This window comes from Siphateles boraxobius, unplaced genomic scaffold (assembly GCF_051911475.1).
Source record: "Siphateles boraxobius isolate OS27281-9 unplaced genomic scaffold, OSU_SipBor_1 56, whole genome shotgun sequence".
In the NCBI taxonomy this organism is placed as follows: Eukaryota; Metazoa; Chordata; class Actinopteri; order Cypriniformes; family Leuciscidae; genus Siphateles; species Siphateles boraxobius.
In genome coordinates, this window is record NW_027509182.1 from 5,990,594 (window position 1) to 6,017,155 (window position 26,562).

Sequence of the window (26,562 nt, forward strand, 5' to 3'; positions counted from 1 at the left end):
ATAAAATGACCAAGACATTTCACTTTCGCACTCACAGCAAGATCCTTCTCAGAAAATTAAAAAAATTGTAAGATTTAAACTCCTGTCCTCCTTCGTTCTGCAAATCAACCCACCACTCTCTTACTAGCATTATATAAAATATAATGCTCAAGACCATAAACAGAACAAATGGTTAACAGCTGTTGGAGACCACAGCACTACTAGGGCTAAAAACCACAGGATCATCTGCATATACATGTTCGCAACCATACAGACAGCAACTTAGTGTCTGCCCAGATCCGGCCCACATCTGGTACACCTGGATTCCACACGGCCCAAATGTGGGGCGGATCTGAGCCGACACCATGTTGCTGTCTTCCATGCATTCAAGCATTTAGATAAGTCATCCATGTAAAGATTAAAAAGAACAGGGGACAAGATTCCTCCTTGTCACACACCATTACTAACCCCAAAAGGTACGGAAACTTTACAAATTTCGTGTATTTGTACTTTATAATAAATATGTACAGGGACTTTTATTTTGCCGTTTGTCACATTGGCTTATAATAACTACTTTCAAAATAAAAGTCGCCAATGCAGACACTGGCTTAAATCTCTAGCTAAAACTAGAGATAAAATCTGATAACGGCCACAGTAAGTAAACTTCATGTAACGCCGGGGAATGCTAGTAATTTAAAACAACTAGCCACTTTAATTTATTTTATACCTGTCAAATTTTAGGGGAAATGTAAAAACAGATTTCCATAGGGGGGTGTTCTGTGTCTGGCTTCACCGTGTGTATCTATGGGAATCCACCGCCAGCGACACAAACACACACAGCAGGCGAGCAAGTAACTATACAACCCTTGCGTACTTAACAAAAAACATGTCCATTAGTGTGCTTCTATAAGCCACCTGACAATTTTAGTCTGCTGTCTACAAAATAGTACCTGTTTTATTATCTGATAGTGGTTTATGAGGCTGTTAGCCGTACAGTAACGCACTGGATGGCGAAGAAAAGAGCGAGACGCGGCTAGTCTGAAGCTGCGACTCTAGCAACCGAACAAGATGATGCGACGTCAGTGGTTTTACGCTCAAATCTGCGGTTAAATCAACGTGTACTACTGGATAAAACACTGTAGTGGCGATATTGATCAATATCTTACAGAATACGACTAGTTAGCGGGCCAGCTGGCTGTAACGTTAAATCAAGTGCAACTGAAAGGGTGTTGTTGTTGTTGTTAGCTGGGCCAAATCGTCACATTGCGTTATACTCCAGCTTATTTCGTCGCCGGCGGTCAGTCGGGATCTTTTCTAACTGACAAAATGGCAACAGGCTCCAGTTTTCATGCCGGAGGGAGTGGGTCTAGAAACGGACCGTCTTTCGCATCGCCATCCTCCTCCTCCTCCTCTGGGATGCCAGGACAGGCTCAGCCGATGGCGGTGGTTTGGGAATGGCAGGATGATCTGGGCTTCTGGAGGCCTTACACTGGACAGGTGAGCAGCTTCATCGAGCAGTGTCTCCAGCATCAGAGAGGAGCATCGACCCCCAGCAGCAGCAGCAGCAGCAGCAGCATCTGTCTGGCTCAGGCGGACCCCAGCCTGTCTGCCTACATCATCGACATCCCCAACCTCAAACAGTTCAGACAGGACACCGGTGAGTGGGACTAAACTAATCTACTCATGGAGACTAACCATAGTACGTTAATAGTAGCTATTGAATATGAATCGTTACCATATTCGTGTATCTACAACTTCAGTCATCTATGATATGGTACATATTCAAAAACATGGTAGTACCATGGTACTTATTTGTTAACACTATCTGTGTTATTGAATACATAACAACATGGAACTTGTACCAAAACTTTGGTTCAGGTTGTGAGTAACGGTGAAACTCCCAAATAAACTTCTTGACAAATTTCAAAACAATTCATGATTTAAAGTAGTTCTGATATTTGTAAAAGAAATGAAAAGATGTAATAAACAGTACAATTGTGAAATATTATAAGAAATGACTTTCTATTTGAATATATGTAAAAATGTCATTTATTTCTGTCATCGTAAAGTTAAATCTTCAGCAGCTTTTACTTTCATTTCATCTTATTATCAATGTTGAAACAGTTGTGCTGCTTATTTTGTGGAAACTGTGATGCATTTTATTACAGGATTATTTGTTGAATAGAAAGTTCAAAAGAACAGCGTTTATTTAAAATAGAAAAAAATGTAACATTATAAATGTCTATATGTAACATTATAAATGTCTATATGTGTATAAAAAGAGCTTATATCTAATTTGAATTTAAATAATATCTAATTATCTGATCAGTTTTTAAGGACTTATATCTAATTAGCCTTTTAGACTAGATTTAAAATATATATATATATATATATATATATATATATATATATATATATATATATATATATATATATATATATATTATTATTATATTGGACATCTTATTAATGACCCATAAACTATGTTAAGTTTTACCATCTAGTACCGCCAAAGTACTTCACTTTAAGGGAGTGTTACGAATGTATGCTTATTGCTCATTTGGATTAAGTAAATGTGTTAGCAGTTATCCAAGAAGTGATTCATTATCTACATAGTGAAGTAAGCTTAATGTGAACTGTGAATGCTGGTTGAAACTAATTCAGTTGCTATAAATGTATGATATGTATGCTTGATTCTTGACAACAGGTCATTAAGCCTGCTGAGTAAAGCGGTTTAGCGCTGCGGTATGACACATGGGCGTTTGGTCTGTTAGCTGGAGATTAGGCTTGTTTTGGGGGATGTTTGAATGACTTTCGACACCTGTGGTCTCTGTGGAAAAGCACAGGAAAGAGGTGACAAAAATCTCAGGAAATAAGCGTACAGACTTCGACAGGATGCACAGTGTATTTGCTGGATGAAATAACAGCTTTTTCTTATATGTTTTAGAAGAGAAGCACATTATATGATTGAGAAATGCTCTCTGGAATGATAATTATCTTGTTCCAATTACTGTGAATTTTTTGTTGAACCCTTTGTAGGAAAGATGCGCACTGTTCGCCGATCCCTGTTCCCGCAGTCTTCCGCCCTGGGCAGTGGCGTTCTCTGGGAGTGGGCCAATGATGAAGGAGGGTGGACGGCGTACGAGATCCGAACCTCCATTTTGCTGGAGCACAGCTACCAGGCTGGGCAGGCCACAGCTGACCTGAGCCCACAGGGCTACAACTACATTGTGGACCTCACCGCTCTAGAGCAAGTCAACAAGACTTCTAGCTTCAGGCGGCGCGTCAGGCGGCAAGGCAGCATGCCGTATCCTCTCACGTCTGGGTCGGTTATTCACTCGGGCCCGGCCTGTACCTGTCACCAGTGCGTGAGCAATAGCAGCACCGCCGGACCCATGCTGAGCCGGTCACGGCATTCCTTCTCTGCGGGGCAAGCCAATAGGCCGAGCCTCCAGACACAGCATGGAAGACTTCCTGGAACCAGCTCCTCTTCAGCCTACTCGCCCTACCCCAGAAGACCTCTCTCGATGGGAAACCTGTTATGGAACAACCCATGGAGCACCCCCACCTCGGTGGCTCATCCCACAGGACAGCCGCAGGCTTTTGGTCATCACGCAAATGGCTTGAGGTAAGACTACTAGGCCTAGTTCAAAAGTTGAAAATGCAGGTTATCATATTTTTTAAATACATTTGTAATTGCCATCTGATACCTTCAGTCTATCATGGTACCACCATCGTTCTTTTTTTTCCCCCTAAGGGAAAGAGAGACTCATTTAAGCCATATTTTCAAGGACTTTGCATACAAGCATGGGAGTTCTCCTACAAAGAGCAGTTTAAAAAATACTCAATGGCTTTTGGTCATAAGGAAACAAGATGTTTGACCTGCATATTTCAAATGGCAACGAAGGTCAAAAGGTTGTATTTCATCATCTACTAGGGTCTTCTCCTTCCTGCCATTGTGTCCGTTCTCATGTGGTCTTTGTAGTCGTAAGCTCAGTCATTCTGTGAATCTATTTGTGGCATAATTTTGATTACTGCAGAAAATAATTTTGGCTTGGTTATTAGTTACAAAAAAGCATTTTATTTTATACTTTTTTCTCTGTATGAGGTAGTATGTAATTATTGTGTTATAACTAGGTACTAACCCAGAACCAAACTTAACCTTTACCCATGTTAACCCTCAGGGGACGGATTGGGTGGTACCGCCCAAAATGACATACTTTTACAAATGTGTAATTATCTTAAAAACTATTAATGATAGAGAGTCTTTTTTGCCGTCTTCCTCAGATTCCGCTGAAAACAGTGATAACAAACTTACCCGGCTTGTATACACACTTCCTTGTTGCGCAATACCACTTCGTCAAAGTCCAATGAAATCGATGTTGTTTGGCAGATTCACGAGCAACAACCAATGCAAAAATTGCCGATGGAGGGATATTTTTCTTACCCAATCAGAGGAAGGTTACCATGACGTATTCTAGCAAATCGGAGGACTCTGTAGCCTTGCAAGGGGTGGTACTATATACTATTACGCAAACAGCGTTGAGTGGCAGAGATTACAGAAAGCAAACGGACGCGTCGAGTATAAACAAGGCTTTACGGAGCGAGAGCGCACAGAGATATGAGAGAGAGACAGAACAATTATAATATATATATATATATATACACACAAACAATTATAGCATTATTTTTAGACAAGAGCGCGAGTTCGCGGGCGAATTTAATAACGCGGAGCGTTATTAACCAATTGATCCAATTAACCAATTAATCCATATATAAGACGCTCCGGATTATAAGGCGCACTGCCGTTGTTTGAGAAAATTAAAGGCTTTTAAAGTGCGCCTTATAGTGCGGAAAATACGGTAGTTTATAAGCCAAAATGTAAAAATAGAGAAAACGGACCAAAAAGAGCTTAGTCCCCAGAGGGTTAAAGGGATAATTTGGCCTAAATTGAAAATTGTCATGTCATCAATTCTTACCTTCGTGTCATTCCGAACCTGTGACTTTCATAAGAAGATATTTTGAGAAATGTCTGATTGTTTATATAGTGGTGATGGCGCAGTGGATAAGACACATGCCTTTGGTGTGAGAGACCAGGGTTCGAATCCATTGTGAGACACCAGTGTGTCCCTGAGTAAGACACTTAACCCCTAGTTGCTCCAGAGGCGTGCGACCTCTGAAATATAGCAATTGTAAGTCGCTTTGGATAAAAGCGTCAGCTAAATGAATAAATGTAAATGTAAATGTAAATAGTGAAAGACGATGGAATCCAAAACTGTTTGGTTACCAACATTCTAAAAAAAATATCCTTTGTGTTCTGAAGAAGAAAAAAAGAGTTAAATTCACATGTAAAAAAAAGCCATTGTCAATAGTGTAGTGAAGTGTGAAGCACAGCTCACACAGAAGTCACTTTCAAACCAAGCAGCTTTCTGTTGGTCAGCACAATGAGTTTGTGTGACCAACTTGAAAATGAGTGAACATCTGCGTGGGGAAATCGTTGGTCCTCACACAAAACTCCAGAATCCAGATCGTATTTCTGTTGGAATCACTGGATTTCGCCGGCGTTGTTTTGTAAATGTGACCACACCTTAAACGATGACATCATTTTCATTTTTGGGTGAACTATCCCCCTAAGTCCATGTAGTACCTTTATATTACTCAGTAATAGTTCAGGACAGTTCATGTATACTGTAAAAATAAAGTGCAACCAAAATTGTCTTTGCGTTCAGGAACTTACAATGAAAGTAATAGACGTTAAAATATGCAAAGTTTTTAAAAGTACAGCAACATAGCTAGTAGACCCACAGTAAAACTACAATTTTGCAGCTAAATTAATATCATATTTTTATGGAATAATAAATAGAATAACAAATTATTAATATTTTTAGGTAAGAATTGTATTCATGCAATGTAAATGCATTTAAAAAATATGAGCTTCACACTTCGAGCATGGTTTTTCTTCTTAAAATGTGGGATTAACGGGAAAACCACTGTAAGCTATGTTTCCATTCAAAGTTGCAAATTTAACATGCGCAAAATTGGAATATTGCATAAAAAAATTACGAATAAACCACCGTTTCCGTCTAGTGAGCCGAAGAGAACAAAATCGTCACCAAGAAAAACGGAAGTTGCTGCAGTAGGAGGAGCCACTGTATATAATAATTTTGCACACTTGCGCCTTATAACTTCATTGTGTTTAGTCTGCATTGACCCTTGCTTTCGGAGGCGAAGCCTGCTGTTTGGGAACTCAGTCGTGTTCGACTGTTCTGGAAGGTAATTATACTAAACCACTTTGAGTGGTTTAGTATAATTTCAGACAGCATTTCAGATGCTGTGCAGTCATGCCATCCCATCCAAAGCCATGTCTTTTTTGATGCGCATCGAGGAATTTATTCGGTAGAGGTGTTTCCATCGTGGTTTATGCGCATGTTTTCTTATCAGATAAAAAGTTTATCTGACTCAATTGAGCGCATAAACTTATGCGCATTTTTAGAATTTATGCACATTTTGGCGTTTCCATCCAGATTGTTTTTTTTGGTGCAATATTCCAAAATACGCATACAACAAGGTGGATGGAAACATAGCTTACGGTAGCATGATAATTTCCTGTCTCGGTTTGGACTAATTTTAGTTCAAGAGCAGTAAGGATCATCCTCCCTTTTGTCCCCCTACTATAATTGTCTTTTCCTCTGTGTAATGGTGTCATATCCTCCCCTCTGTGTGGATCTACAAGAGTAGAGGTCTGCTTTAGGACACATGGAGGAGAGCAAGTCTGCACTTACTGTGCTGACTGAAAGGGGAAGACCCAGATTTGAGTTATTGTTCTCTTCTGGTAAACTAAGTTGAAAGGGGAACCAGGAAATTTAGACATGTTTTTCTCTCTCCTTATTCCCACACAGTCAACTTACACTAGCATCCATATCTGACCTTAGTTTGATTCTCATATGGACAAAATACACCTCCTGTAGATATGATTGCTATGAAATGAAAAGTGTGAAATCGAAACCAAAATCACTCGCTGAAAAGTGTAACCCAATTAATAAACAAATCAACAATCTGGACGAAGCTTATGATATGTATTAGTGTTGTTTACAAAAGCTCAGATTTGCTCAATGCTTAAGGTTAGGGATTTGAATAAATTCTTAAATTTTGGTGCTTAATTTGTCATGCACAGTTTATGCTGGTTAGATTTACATAGTGAAGAGCTGAGTATTTTCTGGCATATGGCCTCATCACACCCGACTGTGTCATGCGGTTCTCAGATGACTGTGGGAGTGTACTCTGAGCTGTAATTGATGCGAAGTGTAGCGCCACTACTGAGATAAAGCTGTAAAGGCAGTTATGTAAGTAGCAGAAACATCTGTGTCAAATGCAAAAAATAGGAGGGATTTACTCTATACTGTATATCCATGACCCAGTTTGCCGAACACTTTTCATAACAAATTGGTTATTGGTTAACCAAAAACTGTTGCTGAAAGCATTGTACGATGCTGAATCTATGCAGAGTACTGTCATATCAACCAGTGAAACTGGTTTTTGATTGGATTAATTTTTGTGCACTCATTATTCTTTTGCCATCTTCTTTTGGGGTAGTGTAGATTATTATGTGCATCTACACGGCCCCAAAAGTTTGGGATCTGTAATTTTTTTATGCTTGTTTTGAAAGTCTCTTATGACTCAATATAAGTCTCAAAATATGTTTTAATATATTTTGTATTACATATTAAATTAATATATTTTGACGTGGTCATGAACTGCATTTTTTTATTATTAGCCTACACATTTGGAATTGTTTTGAAACTGTGCGATGTTCGCCATAGCCTACATGTTTGAGCCAAAGTCTGATCCCGAATCACACAACAACCCTACGCCTTAAATAAATACCAAGGATACTCCAGTCTGCAACAGCATGGTAACTGATCATTTTCATTTATATCTTAGGTATTTGTGAGGTAGTATTTAGGGATGCGCCGAATGTTCGGCAACCGAAATTATTCGGCCGAAAATAGCAAAAAAAATCACTTGCGGTGTTCGGGCGAATAAATTTGACCGAACAATGACATTTTTGATGACGCGATCAAATAGTAACCAGCGTAGAGCGAGAGGCGCGCGCATTATAAATGCAGCCAACATACCCCCTTTGAGCAGATAACAAAAGAGAAGCTCATCTGATGCATCTGTGGCAGACGTTATACCCTTACTTGCAGCACTAAAACGTCTTTTAAACCTCTGTAGTTGACAAACACGCCGCCGCGTTCTGCTGGATTTTTTTCACATAGCAGCAAAATAGACTTAAATAGTACCCCGTCATTTATGGTCACTTAAATGCAGACTTAAGAAATATGAAAAAATAAACTGTTAAATGTCTACTTGTGTCCACTTACAATCGAAACAGAACTGTGCTTTTGTAAAATAAAGAATATAAACAGGGTGTGCTCTCTGCCTCTCCGTTAACTTTTTTTCTGTAGCACGTCTCTAAACTTAAACAAAACTCAGCCAATACTTCTCACACAGGCAAAGGCAATATATCTTTATAATCATTTAATTGTATACTTTTAAATGATCTAATTCAAAACGAAAACAAATATTCTCTGTTTATGTAATCAACTCCTTATCTGCTAATCGCCATGGAGAGCGCGCGCTATTTTGAAACCCTGTCAAACCTTTCAATGTTCACGATAAAGTGTATGTAAACCGCAAAAGAAGGCTTATGTCTAGGACAGTTATTCATTTGTTGTGGGTTCATCCACTTTTTTTTGCACTTTTCACTTTTTTAGTTAAATTTTTTCAGCAGTCAGTTATAGGCCTAACATAGGCTATTCAAGAAGGGGGGCTTCATAGATGGCCAAATAAAAATATATTTTTTATTTTACTAATTTATTTATTTTAAGTTATATTGTGCTTTGTTTAAATAATATCTGATGGAATCTTAAAAAAAAATTCAGTGTTAAATAGTTTTTTGCAATTAGATTTCTTTCTTTGTTGTATATTGTACATTGTATATTATTTATTGTTCTGTTAGTGTATATGGTACTGTGAGTAATTGTGCGCACATTAGATGTGTAATCTATGTAAATCTGATGTTTGCTGTAATTGTTTTCGTCACATCGTGTCATACTGCTATGTTGCTCGGAACTGCACCTAAGAATTTCACCCACTGTTGCACTTGTGTATATGGTTGTGTGACAATAAAAGGATTTGATTTGATTTGATTTGATTTCTCTGAAAAGCAAGACAAAATAGTAAAAAAGCATATTTTTACTATTTAATTAAATGCAATGGTGAAAAAATTGGCAAAATAAATGGAAAAAATTTGATACACCGCGTTCGGTATTCGGCCAAGCGTTTCATTATTATTCGGCTTCGGCCAAGATTTTTCATTTCGGTGCATCCCTAGTAGTATTGTGTTTTATTATATTATGTTGGGTAGTATTTTATTATATTAAGTTAGTGTTGAAACAAAGACACTACAGCAAGGTCTTTATCCCATTACATAGATGAAACATTTGTGAAACATTTATGTGTATTACATAAACTTTATTTGCCACAATCAAGACTTCTAAAGCATAGGTACTTGGAGTTACCAGTTATAGTTGACAAAGGATAGCTTGCAGTGTTTTGCGTAAACTAATTCTGAATGAATGTGCCATAGTTTGTCGCACTGTCGTTGTTATATTCATTGTTCGTCATTTTCAGTAAAGTGAGTACATATCAAACGATTTGTAAAAGACTAAGCAATAGTGACACATGGTAAAAACATTGTTACTCACACTTGTGTGTTGCGACATTACTGTCGGATTCATTATAGTCAGCACTGCATCGTCTTTTATTCAGTCTCTGAAAAGCCTGCGTCAAACTGCGTCTTTGTTTAAAAATGAATACGCTGTAAAATGAAGCGAACAAACCAACAGTCTTACTGACGGGACTTTGTTAAAAATAAAGTTCATCCACGCTTCGGATCACAATGAAGGCAATGCAAAGAATGTGGAAATGGTTTTTCCTCAACTTGGCACTTCAAAATATCTTGTAATCCTCAGAGGCATCTTAATCTTTATCAGAGGAGCTTTTCGGAGCTTGGTTTCTGTTTTTGGTTGATTTATATGTCAAAAGATCAAGGAATTTGGTTTCTCTATTAGGTTTTCCCTTTAAAATGTAATATTCTCGTGATAGCAAAGCTGAATTTTCTGCATCATTACTGCAGTCTCACATGATCCTTCAGAAATCATTCTAATATGCTGATGCTCGAGAATTATTTATCGTTATCTGCAATGTTGAAAACAGTTGTGCTGCTTAATATTTTTGTGTAAACTGTGTTCCTTTTTTTATAGAAAGTGTCTTTACTGTCACTTTTGATCAATTCAATAAATCTTTGCTGATTAAAAGTATTAATTTCAAAATCTTACTGACCCCAAACTTGGGAGCGTTTATGAAAAAGACATGTCAGATCATATGGCATAGCATGAATTACACCATGACAGCTTGAGAAAGTCAGGGGATTTCCTTGGAAAGTATCTTGCTTTCATTTAATCTTTACTAGGTCATCTACAACAATCTCAACCAATCAAATTTGCTTTCTCTTCTGTATAATAAAAAGAACATGACACAACTCCTGTAATGGGAGTTAAGGCCATTGTCAAACGCTCTTGTTCTCATGCATTAAAGTGTGTATATTTCTGTCTCCACAGCATCCCAACCATCCCTCTACACATGAACGGCTCCAGTAGTGTGAACTCTGCGCTGGCAGGTACGGTACTCACCCATCACTCACGCCACACAGGAGAAAATCCTTCCAGTGATGCACTGGGGTCTCCTCATTGCAGAAAGGTGTTTGATGCTGCAGTAGCAGCTGAACTGTTTCTTGGGAGTGTCAGTTTGAACCACTCAAATATTTCCCAGAGCAGTGAGTCAGTGAAGTTAGCTTTAGCATCCTTCAGTGAATGTCACAAGTATATTCATGCCACAGACTTGCGTTTCCACCTTGATGTTTTTGTCTTATGTCGGCTGCTTGTCACAAATCAGTTTATGACATTAGCGGCTACACTGAGTCACCAGCTTGTGGGTTTTGTGTTGGTGTGTCTTAAAAGCGCTCGCCTTTCAACAAGTTTCAGGCCAATGGCGCGTGTCTGGGGATGTTGAATATCTGTTGTTCTATATGGGAACATATAGACAGATCTTGAGCGAAGTGACATCTCTAACATAATTTTCACTAGAGTGAAGTTGAGGAGAGTTTGTGTGTGGGTTTTGAATAAAGTAATCAATGCAAAACAACTATATGCTAAAAAAAAGACTGTATCTGCATACACCGTAACCGTGTTTATATATTTATTATCAATAAATTCATTCAATTCACGTTTATTTGTATAGCACTTTTCACAATACACATCATTTCAAAGCAGCTTTACAGAAAGTGCATGAGTCCATATATCACCCTTACAATTTAGAGTGATCTGTTATCAGAGGTAACTGTGTGAGTATTTCAGAAATGTACATATACAAAGTCACAGTTAGCAAAAATGTATGTAAACAATGTAATAATTTATTGCAGATACAATGAGCTCATTGAAGTAATGAATACTTGACATTTGGAAAAAAATATTGCATAAATCCAATTTGTTTCAATCTCACACATTTTAACGAACTGAATATTGCTTGTCTCACTGTATGAGGACGTGAACACATGATCTTCATCTTCAGAGCTGTTCTTTACTAGCACATGCACTCAAAGATCTTCACGACAACCTGAAGTTACTTTTTTTTTATTAAAGTTTAATTAAACCATTAAAACTGAATCCAGAAGAAAAATAAAACAGAACACACTGCTAAAGGCTAATCATATAAATTACCGTTATGTTGACTTTTATTCAAATTCTGAATGGATTATACAGTATATAGCCCTGCAAAGACTGAAGCTGTCACTCATCTCATTTTGTGATGTCACATTTCCATTATAATCAATAAAGTTGTCTACATTGCACACTTAATCGCTTCTTTACATTTCACTACACTTTGTTAATAAGAGGTTTCGCGGGAGTGCAGAACTTGGCACTGAACAAAAAATCCAGATTTTTGACCAGTGATTGGATTCTGACTGAGTAAACACCTCTGATTGGCCACTTTGTTTACAGCTGCAAAAACACATTGTAAATAGAAACATTGGACGGTATCTAGAACGCCAACACAAATACGCACTGGTGCATTTACCAAATCTGTTTTGTCAAAATGATATTATTACATTATCAACTGAGGGTGCTCTTACTTTCATTTGAGGGTGCTTAGCATATGCTTATATGGCTGACGTAAACAAATATTTCCACTTGTGCAGCGTTTACTATAGTTGACCGAGTGGAGGTAGTCCGATCTGTTGTGAGTGAGTGGAGGTGGGGGCTAATTTGCATATTCAAATGAAGTAAGGGTGTTGTGTTACATTCAAGCTTTTTTAAGGCATGAAGCAATTATTTTCACAGGGAAAAAAAATAGTGATCATCGAAGATGAGTTTTACTCGAGTTTTACATTATTGACTTCTAGGGGACTTTTAAAGCTTAAACGCCTGGTTTCACAGATAAGGCTTAAGCCCAGTCCCAGACTAAGTCAGTGTCATTGTTTTGTCTCGAGATGCTCTCCAGTCATGTTTATAAAAGCTATTTAAATGTCCTAAGCCTAATCTTGGCTTGGTCTAAACCTTTTCTGTGGAACCAGGCCTAAATGTTTAACTTAAAAGCATAATGCTTACAGTATGCTCAGTTTTGGTCATATGTCTTGGTGTGTTTAAAGCTTTAATGTAATTTTTTTTATGTATCCGAAGCATTGCTTGCTTGCAGCTTTTTTTGTCATGCTGTTCTATTATTATGTTGTAATGGATTTCAAATGGTCCTGCCCTTAAACGTTGCTTAAAAGCAACACGATTTGTGTTTGGTCATCAGATGTCAATCAGATAGGTTCTTCCTGTCAAAATGGACCAGACGTTATACAAATAGTTCAAAGTCGGACTCTGTGAGACCAATGTGTCCCGTGTCTCCTCTGAAAGTGGTGTGAGTGATTGGATCACAGTAAGTCTCCAAAGCGAATTGGATCCTGTGTACTGCATTCAGTCCTAGACGAATATTAATAACAGGTAGGGTTGTAGTCAGCGTTTATAGATGGATGTCTTTGTCTCCGATATTATTTCCTCTGCATCAGATGCAGAAGTGAGTAGGACCCTAAACTTTTCTTGACCTCATCAGAGCATGCCCCACTTGTGATTGGCTTCTCCACTCTTGGCTCATTACTCTTCCTTTCCTTCACTCCTCCTCCTCCTCCCTTCCTCCTGCATGTCTCCACATGGCCTCCGGCCGTTCCAGGCATGGCTTCCATTTTGATGTCAGCCGCAGGACTGGGAGTTCGCTTCATGACCGCCCCCTTCTGCCAGCGTGGCTCCAGCAGGCCCACCAAAGGCCAGCCCAGCTCCGTTAAGAGGGCAAAGAGACAGTCCAGGACAGGTAGTTAAGCACCGCCAACCAGCCCGACCTAACCTGCCCTCCACTGGCCTGCAAACTGCTGCTGTCCTTTTTGTTTAATTGCTCTTTTCCTCACCATTCTCCTTTCAAATGATATTTTCCCCAGGGGCTTAGTACTGTAGCTTCATTCCGACATGCTCCGTCCAGCCATTGCGAGATGTTTATGTTTTGCTGTTTAACGTTTGCTTCTGCCGTCATGTTTTCACCCATTTCATGTGTATGCTGTCATGGTCATGCTGTCTTGCTTCCATCCTCTCGATCACATAATGTACTATTGATTGTATTCAGCTTGACACCTGCCTGCTCACCTGTGGGACACTGCAGACAGATGCCTGCTGGGGGCTTTATCCAATAACAGTTGTTCCCTGGTCTTTTTTTTTTTTTTCTCTAACCCTAAATAACCTGTGTTGTGGTTAATGCTTTTCATTTTAACGTTTTTTAATACAGAAGATGATATTAGGTTCAGGCTGACACTCACAAGCAATGTTAGTTTACTGCTTTAATATGAGCTTACTAAAACATCCTAAACACGTTTTCCGTATTGAGCTGACTATTTAAGTGTTGTCTGAAAACTCTAAAAACTAACACCAAGGTCTGTAATCTGAACAGTGTGTGCTTTTATATGGTATGTTAAATGCTGAGTAAGTATCAAACATTGATTTATTAAAAGAAGCCATATTAAACAGACAGATCTGACTCTAAATTCTGATTGGATGAGCAACTTTCAAAGCCTTTGTTAGATGGGTGATGCACATTCACATTATTTGAATTCTATATACTATGTTTCTAGACTAATAAAGTATATCACTTAGCGTTGTTTATCATTAGGTTTATTATTACATTTAATTATAAAATGTAACAAAAGTATTTTCATAAGAGCAATACGCTGTTTGAGACTGTGGATTACACTTAAAATATAAGAATATTCGAAAATAACAATTTAGCAAATTTATTTTGCTAAGATCTGTACTTTTTTATTTGATCAATTGTAAACCTCAGGCTGCGAGATTTTACCGTAATAAGGGGTTTTAGGTATGGAGCCCCAAATGGGACATGGTGATTGGAGAAAAATTATATTTCAAAGCTTTTGCTTTCTTTCAAACGTTTTGCATTCGCTCGCAAAACTGGCAAAATTGGTGATGGATATATGAGGTGGGAGGAAAAACTATATTTCAATGCCTTTAAGAGAGAATGCAAAGTTTCTCAGGGGAACGCAGAACTTTTCTGACAGAATGTAAAGTTTCTCAGGGAACTTTTGTGAGTGAATTCAAAAGCATTGACGTATAGAACTCATTTTTTGTCCATCAACATGTCCCCTTAGAGACTCCGTATTTAGGCACATATGCTGCACACTTCTTTTTACATTAGTAAATTGTGAAAAGTGGCTTGATGTAACATCAAAACGAACTGATGTGCATATTAAATGGTCACGGTCTTCACATGCAAAGCAAAACCGGCCTACCCTATCACCAAAAATGTGTTTCTTAATAGTTAATTAAGCTAATTAATAGTTAAATGTGTATGAGCTTATGTATCTGCATATCAGTGTGAAAATGCATAACAATGCACTCCTTAAAACAAACTTTGACTGAAGTGAAGTCAAGAGCAAGTGTTATTGCATTAGGTATTTGGTTGTGGTTGCTTGGAAATACACAAGGATACTGATGCCATAGCATCTCTAACTGCTTCTTAGAAAAACTATTTCCATAATGTATTTGTTCATTTAGAAACCATAACAAACATAGCACTCTACTTCTGCCAGGTTAGCTGAATTAATGATGTAATTTAAAAAAAAAAAAAATAATTCCGTGTCTACAGAAATTTACAAATAGAGAAAATGTTTATAATTGTGATATATATATATATATATATATATATATATATATATATATATATATATATATATATATATATATATATATATATATATATATATATATATATATATATATATGCGCGTATGCTGACTTCAGGACAGTCTCATTATAGCAAGCATTAGATTGGCCAAAAATGTACCAGTATGTAGTACATAAATAATTAACAATAGATTAAAACAGACAGACATGGATTACAAGCCATAAAACTCTGAGTAAGCTTTCATGGACTCTTTAAGAAAATATAATCTTCATGTCGTCACATAGGTTAAAATGTGTCTTGTGTATGTCCTTAGCTCCGGCTCAGAAACCAGAGGAAGTCATCAAGAAATACATGGAGGAAGTGCCTGTGGTTCCAGATGAGGTATATTTTTCTCTACTGGCATAAATCTGTAAAAAATTTTAGGTCTATTCTCACCCCAGAGTTAAAAGAATATTATATTTTAGTTTTACATTTACTAAAAACTATATTTTAGTTAAAGATAGTGAAGACTATTTTAGTAACATTTTTACATATTTTCCTGAAAATTAAGCACCTTTATGTAACCATGCAAAAAAAACATAATGGTCCGAAATAGACTTCAATTTCTGTATGCAAAATATAACATGACCTGGACATATTTTGATGACGTTCACCCATATGTTTAACGGCCTGCCCTATGAGATGTGTGACATCTGGCTGTGTGCTTTCAGGACTGTATTATCTGTATGGAGCGCCTGGCCTGCCCGTCTGGTTATGAGGTCCCAGCTGAGTGCTCTCAGTCTCTTCAGCCCAACACTGTGGGCAAATTCACAAAATGTGGTCACACCTTCCACATGCCCTGCATGCTGGCCATGTACAATAATGGAACCAAGGTGTGCAATATCTTACCAACAACATTAACTGTCAATTGTATACAACTATTTTAATATCTATTTTAGGGTAATTCCAAGAATGGATGACAGAAAATACAATACTGTTAATACCCCCAAAAAACGTGGGTTTGAAATAAATTATTTTCAGATTTTTCTTTTTTTTTGGGTGAAGTATTCGTTTAACAGTATTCTAATCTTCACTTCCATTCAACTATTTGGTGTTGCCAAGTGCTTTTTTTTATAAAGATGTCCCTTTTTCTCACCAAGGCTGCATTTGTTTGATCATAAATACAGTAAAAACAGCTACGTTGTGAAATATTATTACAATTGTAAGTTACTGTTTTTTATGTTAATATATTTTAAAATGTAATTTATTCCTGTGATGGCAAAGCTTAGTTTTTCAGGATCATCAGTCTTCAGTGTTGAATGATCCTTCAGAAATCATTCTGATATGCTGATTTCTTATTATTATCAACGTTGAAAACAGTTTTGCTGCTTAATATTTTAACGGAAAACATGATAAATAAAAATTCATAATTCTTTGATAAATAAAAAGCTCAAAAGAACAGCATTAATTTGAAAGAAGTAACATTTATAAATGTCTTTACTGCCACTTATGATCAATGCACCCTGAATAAAAATATATTTCTTCAAAAAATAAATACTGACCCCAAAATGTTCAGTGGTAGTGTACGTCATGCATTCCTGGAATTACTCTAAAATGACAAAATAGGTGCATGCAATTACAAGACTTGATTTTGATTTTATTAGCTCAAAATACTTATTTACACATGAACTATTTCTTTTAAAGAGATTGTTGCACCCATTTTCTCTCACGTTGTCACACCATAGGACGGGAGCCTGCAGTGCCCCTCATGTAAGACAATTTACGGAGAGAAGACCGGCACCCAACCAAAGGGCAACATGGATATCTATAGTATTCCTCAGTCTTTGCCTGGACACCCAGACTGCGGCACAATACAAATCATTTACAACATCCCGCCCGGGATACAGGTCTGTTTTGGCAAACCAATGTAGTGCTGTACTGTTTTATATTTATTTGCACCATGATTCAACAATAAGAAAAGTGCTTTCAACTTTTATAATAAGTGCTAGAGGTCCTTAAGAACCAGCCAAATGTTTTCATCCACGAGACTGACGTCGGCGTCCATCTGCATTTATTGGAGGCATAACTGACTCATTCCTTTGTGTGATGATGGTTTTGTCCTTGCCTTGGCCTACAGGAAGCACTCATTATCCTAATGCACTTTTTGTCTGCAGGGCCCTGAGCACCCAAACCCAGGACAGCCGTATACGTGCAGAGGATTCCCTCGCTTCTGTTTCCTTCCTGACAATGACAAAGGCAGAAAGGTAATAGAGTGAATTGACCCAGTTCAAATAAGGATTCATTCCATTCTCATTTATCACAATATGGAATCACTAGCCACTTTCACACATTAAACCTGTTAAATTACCGTTCAGTTGCTGAATCAACTGTTCCTGTGTTACACAACATGGAGTTTCGGTTCCTTGCCACTGTCGCCTTTTTTCGCCTTTGTTGCATTGGCTCTTTGCTTGCTTAGTTGGGGACATTAAATTTAACACTTAATTTAATTTTCAAGAATATTATTGATCTGCCTGCATTGACACCATTATATGAGAACTGAACTGAGCTGGACGATGACATCACGGTTTTCTCCAGAGCGGCTATATATAGATAATTGAAATAAATTAATAACTTTTTTGCAACAAAAATGAAACGTCAAAGGACTTACTTAAGCTGGACTGTGACGCTAATTTCCTCTGGAAACAAACTTTGTTGCATTATTTTCCTGTTATCTCTGTAAAGCTGCTTTGAAACAATCTGTATTGTAAAAAGCGCAATATAAATAAATTTGACTTGACTTGACAAACATTGGCTTTCCCTGCTACCATTCAAACACCTGCACCACAATGCTATGAAAACATCATTGTCTCAAAAAAAAAGGCTAATAGTTTGAAAAACTAAAGGTGCAGTCACTGTAAATAGTGTAGTGTTGCAGGAAGCCTATATCGCTATATTTAATAACTATAGCCTATTTAAATATCGGCCACTCTGCTCTCTAAGATATCGACATCGGCAACCAAAAAAACAATATCGGTCGACCACTACTTTAATAACTAAAATAAAATAACTATAATTTTAGTGAAATAAGATTTATATAGGTTTTTTATAAAGATATTTGGTCATAAATTTTGACAAAATGTAAACAAATTTTTCCCCAAAAAAGTAACATAATGTAGCAGTTTATTTTAAAAATGGCAAATATCGGCTGATATATCGGTCTTGGCGATATATCGGTCGACCACTATATTAAAGCAGCAAAATAATACAAACAATAGGACAAATAAAATAGAACAAAGATACATATTAAGCTTTCTGGTACAGTAGGTTTATTTAACACGTAAGAAATACTAAAATAAAACACTGCACTTTTCTGTGTGGTTTAAATATAAATGGATTCTTATTAAAGATACAAAAGTTATTTCGTGAAGAGCAGAGAGAAAAAAAATAAAATTGGAAAATGGAAAAGCACACATTAAAGTGAAATGAAAAATCCGTCATTCACTCACACTCATGTCATTCCAGACCCATAACATCTCTGTACATCTTTGGCACAAAATAAAGATATTTTTAATGTTCTTTTTGTATCTCCAATGGAAGTCTAGGTAATCAACATGTTCAAGCTTCAAAAAGACAACATAAAAGTAACACATATGAATGGAGCAGTTTATGTACTTTTTAAAGCTTCAACATGTTGATTATCTAGACTTCCTGTGAATAAATACAAGTGATGAGAGAATATTTAAAGATGAACCCAGGGCCGGCGCCACGGGGGGGCGTGAGGGGGCGACGCCCCCTCAACGGGACTCTCCCGCCCCCTCAGATCAGCATGAATGTAAACGGGATTGCATTGATAAAATATGCTATTTAAAAATCACATTTGCCAATTACATTTTCACAATTTCTTGTTTTTGTGAATATTAAGCTGAATTAATAATATTTTAATTAAGGACAGTCTGTTAGACAAAGTCAAATTTTGATTGGTCGTTTGATTTTGCGTGCTCGCTCACCCTAGCATTACGTTAAATTTCTCATACGGGAAAGATCACACGACGGCTACGGACTGTAGAACGGAAATTCCATAATTTCAAGGTTGAATAATGCATATCGGGGGCAATCGGGAGAGTCGGCATAGGCGGAGGGTGAACCAACTCCAGGGTAAGGCTAAGATGTGCGCTTCCCCTGCATTTAAATAGATTTCCTAACCATGTAGTTTTAACCAACGTCGCCTAGCAACAACTTAAGCGTCCCAGTAAACGCTCCCGTTAACTCACTTGTTATTAGCGCAACTATACGTTTACAAACTGTTAATTTGAGCAAAAAAAAACAAGCACTGTATGCCTGGCAGCCAATATAAATAAACATGGCCTTACCTAATGCAGCAAAATCCTGCGTTTAGACATGGCATCATGCGTTGATGATGCCCTCGTTGTTTAGTTTTGTGGTTATGTCACTCTCAATTAGAGCTTAGCTGCTAGATTCTCTGCCCGAGCCCGAACTTGACCCGAACCGACGATATTTCCCGTCACTATCCTCGGGCCGGGCCGGGCCTTTGATCTAGAGACGTGCACTCAACGCAATAGAGTGCGGCGCGGACTAGATTTGATGGCCGAGTGCGGGCGCGGGCGGTAATGCACTCACTCTGTGTGTGCGGGTTGCGGGAGAATAAAACGATTCGCGAATCACGGGACTCCCTCAAACTAGAAATATTTATGAATAAAACATATAAAAAGTAATACATTTTTATTCTTCTGTTGCAGAAAAGCAACAAGAACAACTATATGTGTGCTTTAACAATCTTTAAAGTTAATGCTTTAGTAACAAATTTATCAGGAACATTTATGCTGATGTCTGATGTGTATGATGGCGACAAGTAGTATTTGTATTTTGGAGGTACAGACAAAAAGTCTATTTGTGGGCAGAGCGGGATAAAACATTAATGTTGCGGGCGGGGGAAAGTAACTTAGAAAGTAGTTGAGAACGTCAGTAAATTTAGAGGAAATGTTGCTGATTTTTTAAACAAAATAGCTGATGTCTTTGTCTTGCCAAGGCTAATTTCATAGCTAGCAATTTTTATCCCTAAACAGGCTCGGGCTCATAATTACAGTTAATTTGTCGGGCCGGGCCGGGCTCGGACACAACGTGCAAATGAATGAGTATTTAAAGTGACAACAATTTAATAAAAACATTGCAATTTATAAATTATATTGCTTTCATTTATTTAAAAATTGTTTATCGAAAAAAATGCATAAATCCTGCATAAAATGAATTATCACGCGCATGAATTATCTCTGCGCGTGCGCACGCATGCAGTTTACGTCGTTTTCCACAGACCACAGCTGAGCCAGCCCAGTCGCGCTTATCATTTGGTTATGGAGTGGAGGAAACTGATCCTAGACCAGCAACGTGGCGCCGGCCCTGAGCATTTCTTTATAAAAGCAACTAGTAGAAGCAGTCAGGCTGCTTTTGAGGGAGAAAATTTCACTCGAATTGTATATTGCTAGTCTCAAGTCCGTGGCCAGGGGAAGGCTAAGCCTTTTTAGCAAAAAGTTTTTTTCTCTCTCTCTCATCAAAACGTCTTATCAATCGTCTATAACAGTCTATATCAAGCAGGGACACGTTTGTGTGCATTTTATTTTGTGATTTCATTGTAACGAATAGAGTCTCCCGCAACAGCGATAGATTGAAACGCGCGTCAGTGTGAAAACTGCGCGAGCCACAAGACAACACTGTATCCGCTTCACTGATCGCAGCGGCAACGAGCACTTTCATCACTTGATTTAAAAAGCAACACATTTCAGCGCTAGAACAACTCTAATTTGACAAACGAACAAAATTAATCCTCTGCTAGTTAACTGGAGATGTTTTATTAATTTGTATTGGTACATCCGTGCCGCGAAGATGTTTTAAAAAGTGGTGGGGAGAAGATCGACCCTGGCAAAAAGTGGTGACGTGCGTTAATGTGAACGCCCCCTCTCGGTATTTCAGACGCCCCCTCATCAGTGCTCGGCTGGCGCCGGCTCTGGATGAACCGAAGTCTTATGTGTTTGGAAACACAAAATGTAAACGTTTGCTGGGTCTAAAAATGCGAAATAAACGTGAAAATCTACTATACAGCGCTGGGCCAATATGGAAAGTGGCCCATCTTTGTTGTTCAGCCCTGTTGTTGCAGTTCCTTCAGAAACTTTTACACAACATTTGACTTTGACATTTTCTGCTTATGTCAGAGCGTCCTAACTTCATCCACGCCTGAACCTTTAAAAGAGTGTTTATGCTCCGGCATCTCACGATTGTCAATTACCATTGCACACAGAACATAATTTCTTGTTTTTGTAACATTTTACAAAGTTAATTATAAATTGTGTTACGTCGCACAATTGAGTGTGAGTTTTAACAGGATAAGATTGAAATAAATCACTACATACTGCAGTGAAGTAACAAAATGCGGTATATTGTCGCTGTTGTGCGGAAACTCGTATCTCCAAAACCTCTACTTTTCAGGAAATGGAAAAAACACTATTTTTCAAAAAGTAATTAAACACAGTGTTGTCAAAGTTCATAATGTGGCTTTATATATACGATCAGACACTTGCATGCGTCATTATATTATTAACTTTATAACAAAATCATGCTAAATGGAGTTTTTGACCTGCAAATGTTAGACATACAGGCAGGGCCTGAAGTTAACTTTTTTGACCACCAGCCACCAGCCACTAAAAAATGGCTGGTAAAGAGTTACTGTGGCAGGTGGATTTTTAAATGGATTTTTTTCCCTCATAAAGGTGAAAAATAGAAATCACACAAACCATTTTCTTTAAGTTTAAGAATAGACATTTAAGTGCTGTCAAGTTATTAACGAAATCATTATCAGTAATAATAACTCTTAAGGGGGTCGCACACCGGATGCGCACGCGACTTCGCGTCGCGCAGAACCACGTCTTTAAAATTCGAACACATTATTTTCTATCAGTGTACACACACCAGCGGCGCCATTCGGCGTCTGTCCGCGGCGCCCAGCAACGGCTCAGGACCTTGTTCAAAATCCTTCCGCGCCACAGAGCGCCGTTTACATAGTTTTACATTAAATGTACATTTATTTGTCTCAAATCGTCGTTAATGTATATACTGACTTCACCCTGTAATGCAATATACATTTAGTTTTACATGCATTCACAGAAATCAGCTGCTTGAATGAAAATTGCTGATGTTATCGGACAGACGCAAAAAAAAAAAAAATACTACTGAATCACTCAATTCTCATTGGCTACCCGCCAGTGTGGCAGGTAGATTGACAGTTTCACCCGCCAATTGCAAAATTCACCCGCATTTGGCGCGTGGTCAGGTGTTAATTTCAGGCCCTGCATACAGGTACTTGTTTTGTCTATCATTAGAACAACCGCTTCTGAGGCAGTAAGTGCATCATGTTACGTTTTCATTAACTTACAGGTTATAACATTTATTGTAGCTATGTGGGCGCTCAGTTTTTTCTGTCATTTGGCCAAAATCTTATGTTATAAATGCTTCGCACGTGTTATTTAAGACAATACTGGCTATGAATTAATGAAAAATGTTATACTAAGACACTTTGCTCCTCAAATACATTAAACATTAGCCTATATATCAGTCACAAGTCACAACCTATATATATTAGTCACAAGCTCTTTTTAATACTTTTCATTGGTTATAATGCCCTTTTCACAAAATGTAAAATAAATCTCTGTTGTGTTGGGTTTATGTCAATTTTAGGGTTGGTGATGTCACTAATCCGGGAGGAATGTCGTGTAGTCCCTACCAGCCGTTTGTTGTAGTCCTTAAAAAGCAATTTCTTTAAAAGAAAATATCTTCCTTTGCTTTTAACTTTGAGCGTTGTAACTTTGCAGATGTTGTCTATGCTCAAACAGCAACATTACAATCTAACTAAAGTTAGAAAAGTGAAATCATAATCAACCACCCTTTTAAATATTTGCAAAACCTACAGACAGACATAATTGGTGATCAATATCAATGATTCAAATGACTAAATATGGAGATAGAAGATTTCTGCCCGATATATTGAATCTGGACACAGGTCTTGCTCAGCATTTGTTTTATGTTGATCTTTGTGCAATATTCTGGTTTGCATTTCTCTGTGAGAAAACCACCAACTGTGTTTACTGTAAACCTGAGGGTCTTGATTATGTGCTTTTCAGGTGCTGGAGCTGCTGAAGGTGGCGTGGACACGACGCCTCATCTTCACCGTGGGCACTTCCAGCACCACAGGGGAGCCTGACACCGTCATTTGGAACGAGATCCACCACAAGACGGAGATGATGTCCAACGTCTCCGGCCACGGCTACCCCGACCCCAACTACCTGGACAATGTGCTCTCAGAACTGGCTTCACAGGGTGTGACGGAGGACTGTCTGAAACGAGACGCTCCGAGCCAAGGGGCTCATGGTTCAGGCATGTGAAACGGACCATTCCATCTGCTGTAGATCTAATAAAACTTGACGAAAAGGGAAAACTAGAGTTATGATGTTTGGATGAATGCGAATGTGCAAGGGTTGGCGGCAACTTCCTTCATCTGGCTGAGTCTAGAATATTAACGCACACATGGGGTCACTGGCTTTGCGGTCATCTGTACTTTCACCATATTGTAAGGCAGCTATAGATGGCTCTGCACGAATGGCTCCGCCTTAGATTGACGCCCGAATCTCGAGCCAAGAGGAGACTCGCCCTCTGACGCCTCATTCATCTCAAAATATGATTCATCATAGGGCTGTGATGTCCTTCATGATGCTCTACATTACAGTAGAGCACCTGCGGCAATGATCCTCATACTTTTGCTGGAAATCGATACAATATTATTTTAAAAGCATCAACATATGAAAACACAAATTTGCACATCAATGCAAATCACATGTCTTTACTAGTACTGTAAAATGTACTGCTTCAGAAATTAAAGGCACTTTTTTTCAGAATTTGCAGCTATGAATTTAGTTCATAAGGTTTTTAACCTGACAGATTTGATATACGGCGGTCACTTGCTGCTATTTTTTTTTTTTTTTTTTTACACAGTCATAAGGGATTTAATTTTTGTCTTGATTCCACATAATAATGTTTCTATGGAAGCTTGTTTCCGCCACGGAATAAAAAAAATGTAAAAGATAATTTAGACTTAAAAAAACCAAAAAAAACCCCTCACAAATGCATGTTATAAAGTCAGAATTGCGAGTTATATAGTTAGAATTTCTGCAAATCTGACTTTTTTTTTTTTCTTGCAATTGCGAGTTTCTCTCTCACAATTCTGACTATTTCTCAGAATTGCGAGTTTATATCATGGAATTCCGAGGGAAAAACGTCAAATGCTAGCAAAACTAGCAATTGCGAGGAAAAAAAGTCAGAATTGTGAGACTAAAAAGTCAAAACTACTGATTACCTTTTTTTTTTATTCAGTGGTGGAATTAAGCATCTATAGGTTTTTATTGCAATGAACCATTTTTATTCTTTAGAATATACATTTTAGCTATTTAAAAATGCAAGACTTTTAAAAGCTCAGCAACACTATGTAATGCTTTTTTAAAAATGTCATTGCTTATTTAATTATAGTCCAGATCCTGAAAATAGGTGTAGAAAGGCAATCCCACAGCATTATTATTGGGTTGCAGTATTAGATAGGGCCACAGAGACAATCAGCAGTGTTTGATTAAGTTACAGTTCATTACCACTGCGAGTCTGGAGACATGCATTCATCACCTCTTACTCCACAGTATGGGATTTTTGGTTTTACAATGTATTCAAGTGTATATATAAATATATATTCAACTTCTAATCAGCAATAAACATTACTCCATATAACAACACTTTTTGGTTTCTGTTACTTGTTAAAAAAGATTTCTATTTTAAATAAAAGTCGCTCTTTCAAACTTTTTATTCATCAAAGAATCAAAGAAATAAATGTTTAATGCTTTCTACAAAAATATAAAGCAGCACAACTGTTTTACAGCATTCATAATATTAAGAAAGGTTTCTTGATAAAATCAGCATGTAATGATTTCTAAAGGATCGTGTGACTCAAGACTGAAGAGTAATGATGCTGAAAATTCAGCTTTGCATCACAGGAATGCATTACATTTTAAAATATATTCAATTAGAAAGTTATTTTGGTAACACTTTACAATAAGGTTCATTAGTTAACATTAGTTAATGCATTAAGTAACATGAACTAACAATGAGCAATACATTTGTTACAGTATTTAACAATCTTTATGTCAGTTAATAAAAATCCAGCTATTCATTTTTTGTTCATATTAGTTCACAGTGCATTGACTGATATTAACAAATACAACCTTTGATTTTGATAATGTATAAATAAATAAAGGTTGAAATATTAATTAATGCTGTAGAAATATTGTTCATTCTTAGTTCAGGTTAACTGAGGTAGTTAACTAATGAAGCTTATTGTAAAGTGTTACCGCTATTTTTAACATCTTAATATATTTAATTATATTACATTATTACTATGCAATATTACATTTATCACAACATTCCCACTGTATTTGTGACTAAATAAAAGCAGCCTTGGTGAGCATGACACTTCTTTCAAATATTCAATTTTTTTTTACTGACCTCCCACTTTTGAACGGTAGCGTAGGCTATATATACACATAAAATATACCTTTCTTATGTAGATTTGGGGAAGAAACACGATCATGACACGTTCTTGACAAACAGTCAAGCTTTCACCATATTATCTCATATTTGTACCTGATTTTCATGTTTGTAATAGCTGAGTGTGAACGAATTCTCCCAGCTGGAGTGTATGGTTCAGTCAGTAGAGGACAGTGTTGCTCCATGTGATCTGCATCTGTTCTTCTGCTTTATAAAGACAAATGCTTTTCACCTGCAGAGTGAGATTCTGTTCTTCCCTCATGAAATTAAAGCTGAAAACTGTCTCACTCGTGTCGGTTGCTCAGGAGATCAGATGTATGCTGTTTACAATCCTTTACCATGTATCTTATTTTCTCTGCTTTTGAATAACGGATGTGCGCCCACAGCAGCTGCAAGCTTGCCAAGGGTTTCATTTGACTATGTAAATGCCCTAAATGAACTGACTTTGAAAAACATGCATGATAAATAAAAAGCCTTTGATTGTAGGTAAGAATACTCTATCGCTGGTAAGTGGTAATGCTGTAAGAAGATGCTTAATGCAAATGTGAAGATCAAACAAGATTATAATGCTGATGCACAGCGAATACACTTGTTCTCCAGTGTTTC

The 26,562-nt window shown here is 37.5% G+C and overlaps 1 protein-coding gene across 2 annotated transcripts; it reads left to right on the plus strand.

The window, feature by feature from the left end:
- The first annotated feature begins 572 nt into the window (after positions 1–572).
- dtx2 (deltex 2, E3 ubiquitin ligase) lies at positions 573–25,148 on the plus strand. 2 transcript variants are annotated; one of them, XM_077206557.1, is made up of 9 exons: positions 573–1,636; positions 3,019–3,607; positions 10,665–10,723; positions 13,318–13,455; positions 15,644–15,711; positions 16,041–16,202; positions 17,055–17,216; positions 17,484–17,573; positions 23,496–25,148. In XM_077206557.1, exons 1-9 carry the CDS (start codon positions 1,306–1,308, stop codon positions 23,754–23,756), a joined length of 1,860 nt encoding a protein of 619 aa, XP_077062672.1. In that variant the 5' UTR covers positions 573–1,305; the 3' UTR covers positions 23,757–25,148. The 2 variants fall into 2 exon arrangements, with proteins under 2 accessions (XP_077062672.1, XP_077062673.1); XM_077206558.1 differs by lacking the exon at positions 13,318–13,455 and having other exon boundaries at positions 576–1,636.
- Positions 25,149–26,562: the final 1,414 nt, after the last annotated feature.

Excerpts from the sequence above, each read along its gene's own strand:
- dtx2 (XM_077206557.1), top strand. The coding sequence starts at position 1,306 with ATGGCAACAGGCTCCAGTTTTCATGCCGGAGGGAGTGGGTCTAGAAAC. Across the intron at positions 16,203-17,054 it reads TGTACAATAATGGAACCAAG|GACGGGAGCCTGCAGTGCCC; the intron begins GTGTGCAATATC and ends GTCACACCATAG. Across the intron at positions 17,217-17,483 it reads ACATCCCGCCCGGGATACAG|GGCCCTGAGCACCCAAACCC; the intron begins GTCTGTTTTGGC and ends TTTTGTCTGCAG.